Source organism: Austrofundulus limnaeus, unplaced genomic scaffold (assembly GCF_001266775.1).
Source record: "Austrofundulus limnaeus strain Quisiro unplaced genomic scaffold, Austrofundulus_limnaeus-1.0 Scaffold10, whole genome shotgun sequence".
In the NCBI taxonomy this organism is placed as follows: Eukaryota; Metazoa; Chordata; class Actinopteri; order Cyprinodontiformes; family Rivulidae; genus Austrofundulus; species Austrofundulus limnaeus.
Genome location: NW_013952412.1, coordinates 4,984,609 through 4,993,110, shown reverse-complemented (window position 1 = coordinate 4,993,110; position 8,502 = coordinate 4,984,609). Strand labels below are relative to the sequence as shown.

Here is an 8,502-nt window from a genome sequence, read left to right as displayed (position 1 = left end):
TTTTTACCCGCTGTGCATAGATGTCACCAAATTCTTGCCAATTTCTTGCCGAACAGCTCTATTATCAAGTGAGCAACTTTCTACAGTATTTATTCTGTTGTTTTATTACCTTTTAAGATTTTAAAGCAATGTTTATAATTCTTTAACATTAAAAATACCTCAAGCTTTTCATTTGTGAGATCACCTCAGATGAATTACTCATTCGTGTTCTCTGTGTTTGCTGATAAACAATAACAAAATGCTTCATAATCAGCTGAGTTCACGTTACATTGTCTAGTGATAACATTTTAAACAGGATATTATTTGCAGCTGAAACACACCCAGCTCCAGTGCATGTCCATAAAAAATGCTCTGAATGGAGGTCTGTGTTGTGCAGTAGCTGAGGTGTTTGTGTGTGAGTAAATACGTGCAGATCAGAGGGTGTTTGACCACTTTAAGAACCAGCAGAGACCTGCTCATTACCTGATGGTCGGCTCACTCCGCTCAGCCATAAACCTTAAACACACACGCTCTCTGTGGAACACAGCGTCTTCTTGTAGCTGTAAATTTCTGCTGACGTTTTAAAATCTTCATACAGTACTTTTTCTATTTAAATATTCACATTCAAATTGTTGCTTTTTCTTGCTGCTGATAATTACTTGCCTCAGCTTAAGCATCATCATCATCCGTGTTACAATCTTCCTTGTCCATTAGATGAGGTGTAAAGGGAGTGATGTGTTCCAGTTCATGACGTTTTTTTCTCCTGACTTTCACTCATTCATCGGTGTCGTTCCCCCTTCAGCTCTGCCCTCCCATGCATGTTTTCACACACAACCAATTAGTGCTTTCATCCAGCRGGAGTTATGTAATAACAGCCAATATTTGCCCAGAACTCCTTTATTTAGGCTGAACTGAGGTTTGGAMAGACTTCAGTCACCTGGGAGGAGATGAAGGCTGGTGTTTCCAGTGCTGCTGTCAAAGGCCTCTTTCTGCTCATGCTGTACATGCCATGTTAACTCAGGGATGGTTATCGCAGTTAGCTTAAAACAGCCATGCTAAAGACTAATCGAGTAGAACATTTTGAAAAYGCAACCTACTATATGAAAAGTTCCAAAATGTCACACTTATGTGTTTGCAGACATCATCTCAGGAGAATCAGATACGGTGACAGACATAGAAGCCTTATGAGAGCCTTTAAGACACCTGCAGCTTCATGGGAATGTCATAAGCTTTGCAATAAAGCACAGTGTATAAATATTCAGTATATACAGTATAATAATAAATATATAAATATAAAAAAATGATTAAGTCACTGACAGCTGTGGGATCTTTGAATGTAAAGTAAATAAGCAACATTTTCTCTGTCAGTTATCAGCTACTTTGGTCATTATTGGACATATTTTTTAACCATAAACTTGAGTCAAGCAGATGTGCACCAAGCCTCTGTCATGCGTACTGTGGTGCTTAGATTCTTACCTGTCCAGAAGTAGGATGAAGTGAAGACAAACACASCAAGGTGATGACATTCAGAGCCGACAGAAACATGTTTCTGCTAAAACTAATAAAGCCTCAGATGTGTTCAAAGTTGCAGTAAGGTTAGATGTTGACAAAAACTCCTCAGAGTGTGTGAGGACTCCAGGTGAGAGAAGGTCAAGAGTGGAAAAGCTGCTGCAGCTGAAGGGTGTGGATGCTGTTTACTTCTCAGGAGCCAATCAGAAAAAAGAGACTTGGTGAAAAAATGTGACCACCTTATTATCCCTACTTGATTTGGAGTTCACTTCCTTTCTGCTCAAATCAGKTTTAAAATGTGAGGAGTTGTGCCCTCTGCAGGACTGTATGCAYACTGTACATGAATTACTCTGTGCTCACATGAATACATGCAGGTTCACCGGCTGGTGACATTTTTCTGGTTGTGTGAAAACCAGTTAGACATTTACATGATTTACATTTACATTATTGAGATGATAAATTTCTTTTCCRAATATTTTGTCACCTATTTTGTTTGCTCTAATTTTAGCCTCCTTCAGCTTCATTTTTTGGTGCTAATTTTAGCATTTTTTTCTGCTGTTTCAGCTATCCTTCAACTCTTTTCAGGTATTCTACTTATTTAATTTTTGGGGGCTTCTATCAGCTTCTTTCTGCTAATTTAAGCTTTTCTTATTTCAGCTGTTTTCTGCTATTTAAGCTACTTTTTAAAAGCTATTTTCATCTAATTTGAGCTTTTTGTCAGCTAAATTCACCTTTTTTGTGGTAATTTCAGCTACTTACTGCTTAGAAAACAAGTGTTCTTTCTGCTTTTTTGGGCTAGATTCAGCTTTTTCATCTATTTTTTATTATTTCAGCATCTTTGGCTATTTTACAACAAATTACAACTTTTTTCCTTTCTTGCAAACATTTTTCAGCATTATGCATTCATGATGCATTTTTTGCAGAAAATGTWAGTTTCATCTGTGGCCAAATTAGGTCATCAGTTTTTAATTATTGACTTTTAGCACAGACAGTAATTCATCTGAAAGAAGAAGAACTCATAAATTTGTCCTTTATTCTGCAAAGCAATGTCTAACTAATATTATTCTGTTACCTTTCCACAGTGAGCATATTCATTCATAAAATGTTTGATAAATGTTTTACGCGGGTTGCTCTTCCTGTCACAACCTGAGCTCAAACCTGCAGCCTCAGGATTACAAGATGATGGTACTGACCACCGAGCTACTCCAGACCCAAGATGTTAACCAACATATTAAAAACCCTGATTTCTTGCTTTGTAGGAATTCAGTGATCTTAAAATAGACAAGCTAAAAATGTTTTCATTACATCATTATTTAACTGACACAAGTATCTTTTAAAGAATCTAAACAAAACATAATTTAGGTGGCATCAATCTTCTTTTTCAAAAGTAAACTTTTAATAACTTGGAAACTGAAAACACTAAAAACTGTTATTTTCCAAGTGAGATTGGTGTCCATTCCTGCTGAACGGTGTCTGGTTGTTTTCTGAGTCACCTCTTCATGACGTGTTGTACGTTTTCAGTCGTGGACAAAACCAGACTGTGGTCAGGCCGGTCATCTGCAAACTCTGTGTTTTTATAAGCCACAAAGTGGGAAGTCACGCAGAATGAGTTCTGGGATTGTCCCAAAATAACCACAGACTTTCCCAGAAAAGATGTCACCTTGAAGCAAGCAGATGTTCCTCCTACATAACAATTATCTCTGCATCAGTTATGTCTCTGCTTGTTTATTCATTCCATAAATTCATAAATCCTAATATATAAACGGTTGTTTGTCGGCATGAAGGACGCGATGCTTGTTTAACCCAAAAATGATTTGAAACATAAACTCAGACAGAAAATGTTTCCACTGAGGCTGAGAAGATAATACAATCATGTCTTGTTTCTGCTAAAAGAAGATTTAATCAATAAACACATTAAAGATATAAATATTTGTCTTTAGAACAACTGTTCCAACATTTTAGGTGTCGGGGCTTATTTGACCTTACATTTAAATCATTATTAACCATTAGAGATGATTTCATTGTTTTTCTGCTCCACTTTTATCCCTCTTCTTTTGCTTGTTTGCTGTAAAGAGAGTAAATGTAAATGATTTGGCAACATTTTTCTTTTTATCCTCTAAAATAGTTGTAAAATTCTCTTTTAGAGAAAGCATGCTTTGTATAAATAAGTTTGTTTTTGTCAGACAATCAGCAGGTGATTTTAAGTGTTTAGTTTCAAGCAGAATGTTCCTGAGAAATCATCTTAGTTGATGAAACAACCTCAGAGTCTGAAAGAGGGAGGAGAAGATCAGGGAGGCAGGACAGCTGGGAGTTAAAGTGGGTCCAGTTGTTGAGGACATTTCAGAACGTCACCATGAGGTTTGTAACCTCTTCCTGGAGTTTGGATCAGTCCCTGGTTCTGTTTCTTCTGGTGTCTCCAACCTTTAACAACTGGATTATGGCAGAACCACTGCACCGGCAGCTTTCTATCACCACAGGTAAAAACACATCAAATGACATTTTTCAGCCAAGYCTGCTTGACCTTTACATTTTTACAAAATTACAAAGTTTATATTTGTTATATAATATACTTAAGATTAAACCGTCTATCAGAATTTCTTTAAATTCTTTAATATTAAGGATCTAGTGCAGTCTGAAAAGCCACCTGTACAATAGTGATTGTTCAGTTTTATAATTTATCTATCTATTATGCTTGTAATTTAGAGTAACATTATAAACAGAAACACATTATGTGTGAGTCATTTTGTCTTAAAGCTAATCTGGATTAATAAAGAAAGATTTGCTCTAACTTTAAGAATGAGGCTGATAAACTAGACCTGATGCTTTTTAACATAGTAAAAGCATAAACAGATTATWGATCATAAAGACAGACCTGCTAAAGACAACTCCATCCTGATGTGAACTCAAAYATCCCATAAAGATGAATTGGCATTTTGTTGTCATGACAACAGCAGCAGATAACTGGGTTGTGTTTTTCTCAGGGCTCGGGCAGAGGCAGCGCTCTCAGATTGTTGCGCAGCACAACAGACTGCGCAGCCGGGTCCAACCCACAGCAGGCAACATGCAAAAAATGGTTTGTAACTTCTTCTGTCTGCATGTGAATAATGTGTCCAGTGTCAGATAAATGTGAAGATTTGTTCACAATAAGAACGGATCCAGGTTTTTATAGCATATGATAAAAATACACGTTTTCTTGTTTTTTTTTCTTTTAGAAAAATACTGGAAATTTGTTACAAAGCCTATTTTTCCATTTTAAAGTGAAAGTTATGAGCTAAAGCCTAACAATGTGCAACATCTGCACTGCAGCTGTTTTAGAAATTGTTACAGAACTGCATTCTACTCTTAAAGGTGAAAAAAACAAAAAAACAAAGGAACCTAAAGTTAAAGAATTAAAGAATCATATATGACCCATCACAACAAGCTTAGGATTAGAACAAATTAGATGAAAATGATGAGCACATTTTCAGACTTCTGGCTTTTTACATTTTGATACCTGATGAGCAGTTCCAGAGATATTGCTTGATTTGTCTTAATCAGGATATCCCATTAATATTTGGTCAATTTCCTATTTTTATTTTATTCTAATGAGGAATTTTTGATGTCATTGTAAAGAGGAAACCTCAAACAATATTTAAATATCAAGAATAACCATCTGGGGGAAAAATCTTTGATAACTCGCACAGAATTTTTTTTTTAAATTTTTAAATTCCATTTAAAAGACTCACATAATTATATTTTTATCATATTTTGACAAAACGCAGTTGTTGCAAACATTTTAACCAAAAAGATATTTCTCCACCGACCACTTTGAAACGTAATCCCTGGTTCGATGCAATGGAGTTTTACTGTTTCACCAAATAAATAAATAAATAAATAAATAAATAAATAAATAAAAGTGAGTATCTCTGTTTTGTGTTGTTGTGTGTTGGTCTCTGCAATGTGAAACAGTTGTGTTGGTGCACCATGTGCTTTGCTCTGCTGCAGGCTGATTGATAATGTYGGCAGTCAGAATGAAGCCAAAATCAATTAGCTGTGCAAAGAGTCTTGTAAGGGTAATAGAATGAAATGACAACAATAAATCTTTTTTTTTCTCTTTTCTGCTTTTTTTTAGACACTTGAGATAAAAGAAAATGGTTTTGCTTCTTGGTCTTAACGATAAACGCTAACACCTCATTTAAAATGTTAATGTTTCACATAAGAAAAAAAAAGAGGCTTCGTGGAGGGACGTTTCATAAAATCAGATTTTCTGCTTCTCACACTCACTGCTGAACCATCTCCCAACTGCTTCTTGCTTTGACTTCTAGTTCTTATCTGCACAATTATCTCTCCTGCRTGTGAATATGACCAAACAGATAATAACAGATTATGAATCTGACAAAAGCACTCAGTACTTTCTCGGTCTAATACGAGATTTGTGGCAGGGCAAACAGTCACTTTGTTGTTGATGGGATCCTTCGAGCCGCTCGTACGGAGGGAGCMCTTTTTCTTTGACAGCTTTCTAGCCTCAGAGAACTGCTCTCRGCTGATAAGGTTGTAATGAGAAAGAGAGGATGTGGATAATCATCCTGCATTTACATCACTGGTATTACAGGTAATTTTCTCCATTAAACCCCTCAGAGGAAGCTTTGCCGAGCTGAAGAGGCATATTAAAGAGCCTCACTGATAAACGTTAAAAGGTTCAAGGCTGCGGCTGTTTGTGGATGGCTGAATAGGTTTTTTTTTCTACCCAAAATCATTGTGAGAAGGTTTTATTGTAGTGATTATTTTACAGACCTTAAAGCTTTTTTTATGATGAGATAAAACGCCTTCAAGAATGATTGATGCTCCATTTTCCTCTGCTGTCTGCCCTCTCGGCAGGTTTTCTTTGAGCTGAGAAGTATTATGAGGTCACAGCAAAGCCCATTGAGACAGAAATGAAAGTTTAAGGCTTTGAGAGTTGATATGTAAATCCTGACCTCTGTTTGTGAGATTTTATCTCACTAATCTCTCATAACTTTCCACAGCTCAGCGTCTCATTAGAACCCCTTCAGAGGCCAGAACTTTAAAGCAACATAATGCTGCCTCACTCATTTGCCAAATAATTAATCTAAGGGTTCTGTAATGGTGCCGCAGTGGAGACTTAACAAAGTAGAGCTGCTCAAAGTGAAACTTCTCACAGCTGATACAACATCTGTCTTGATGATATATTGCCCGGTGACCTACGACCCCGTCAGTGACATCAAAGTCCTCCGCCGGCCRACATCAGAGAGAACGATGGAGCTTTTTACGCCACAACTGATCCCTGTCGCCAAAATTACAGGCATTGGATTGTTTTAATGTTCCAGCAGTGACAGAAAAATTCAATCTGAGTTTCGGCTGAGAAAATATTAGCAGACATTCTGACCTTTCTTCTTTGCTCTATAACTAGTCACATTTGCAGCTGACTCCAGACACGACAAACTCAATCCTCAGTGAGGAGCGCACCCATAGCTCCACATCAGTTCAGCTGTCTGTTCTCTGCGGTCCAGCTGCTGATTAACTGGACCGCTTAATTAAAAGGACTTGAAAGACTAAAATTAAATAAAAGCAAGATGCATATTTTTCACCAAACAATGGCAAAATAAAAAATAAGCAGTTCAAATGGGACGTTTCGTAAACCTGCACAACATTTTCTGTGTCTTTGCAGACAAGTTTGGAGTCATTGCTTCAGTGAGCTAGAAAATACAAAGACAATGGGCCAATGATGCAAAAGAGCTGTGATGTTTTCCTAACAACAATTAAGCACTTTTAATATATAAACCTAACAAAGCACCTTTTAATCGCTTCATTAAGTCGAGAAGCCTAAAGCTAACGAGTAATTGAGCAAGAACATAAATGACGTTAGGGAGAAGATCTGTGTGGGTGATAACAAACACTTGGTTTTTAACTCCAGGACCAATTTACATCAGGTAATTTAATAGCAACATCAAACACTGATTACATCTTTTCTTGATATTTATTATTAAATAYTAAATTAAATAAAGAAATCTATATAACTTTTAAAAGTTTTCCTTAGACAGAGTGTAAAATGTTCTCTTTTATTTTTGCTTTAAACATGACAAACACAACTAAAACTGTAAAATCTATTTGTGAATAAGGACTGTTCTTTACTAACAAATAAACTACAGGAAATCATTTCATTATTCACATGGAAAATTAGGTATAATTCTAGAAAGAACAACCTTCCCTGGTTAAATATAAATATCATGAGATTAATGAAAGATCGAGACCATGCTTTAAATTTTGCTCTAAAAATGGGATGTAGTAGGAATCGTTTTGTTTCTCTAAGAAATAAGGTAGTTAAAGAAATCAAAAAGGCTAAGGCTGATTTTTTTTATCACTGTTTTGAACAGCGCAAAGGGAAAGCCTAAGATTATTTGGAATCACATAAAAAAATTGGCTGGGCAATGCAATAAAAATACAAAAAGTCTGGCAATTCATTGAAATAGTAAAATCCTGAAGAAGCCAAAAGTAATAGCAGAGACTTTTAATCATCATTTTATTAATTCTATGAGTGACATTTATAAAAAAAATTCACTAAACAAGGTAAATTATATCCAGTGGCATACTCAGCAGGGACCACTGCAGTCTTTTTCAATAGAAAACATTACTGAGAAAACAGTCCTAAATATTATAAACTCGCTTAAACTTTCAAAGGCTAAAGACTTTTTTGGAATGGATACATACATGCTCAAAGACTTGAGCCCAGTTCTTGCCAGCTCTATTGCCTCTATTACAAACTCTTCTATTTCAACTGGATGTTTTCCAGATGTTTGGAAGTCTGCCATAGTTACTCCTGTATTTAAAACTGGGGATCCAACTTCTTTAAATAATTATCGACCAATAAGTATTCTTCCAACTATATCAAAAATAGCAGAAAAATGGGTCACTGAACAATTCGTTAATTACTTAGATAGTAGTTCCTATCTCCAACCCATGCAGTTTGGCTTTTGGGCCAAACATTCAACTGACACGGCCACATGCAGTTTGGCTTTT

General features: G+C 36.0%; 2 protein-coding genes across 2 annotated transcripts in view; one reads left to right on the top strand and one right to left on the bottom strand.

Annotated features, from left to right (window-relative positions):
- Nucleotides 1-1,640, bottom strand: part of LOC106513210 (fibulin-7) — an 8,319-nt gene extending 6,679 nt beyond the window's left edge. Inside the window, exon 1 of the mRNA XM_014001930.1 lies at nt 1,456-1,640. Coding sequence (XP_013857384.1) covers nt 1,456-1,524 — 69 coding nt within the window. The 5' untranslated portion in view covers nt 1,525-1,640. The remainder of the gene's footprint in view (nt 1-1,455) is intronic.
- The window catches only part of LOC106513211 (C-type lectin domain family 18 member A), a gene marked incomplete in the record, with an annotated part of 22,129 nt that overhangs the window by 4,821 nt on the left and 8,806 nt on the right, over nt 1-8,502 (top strand).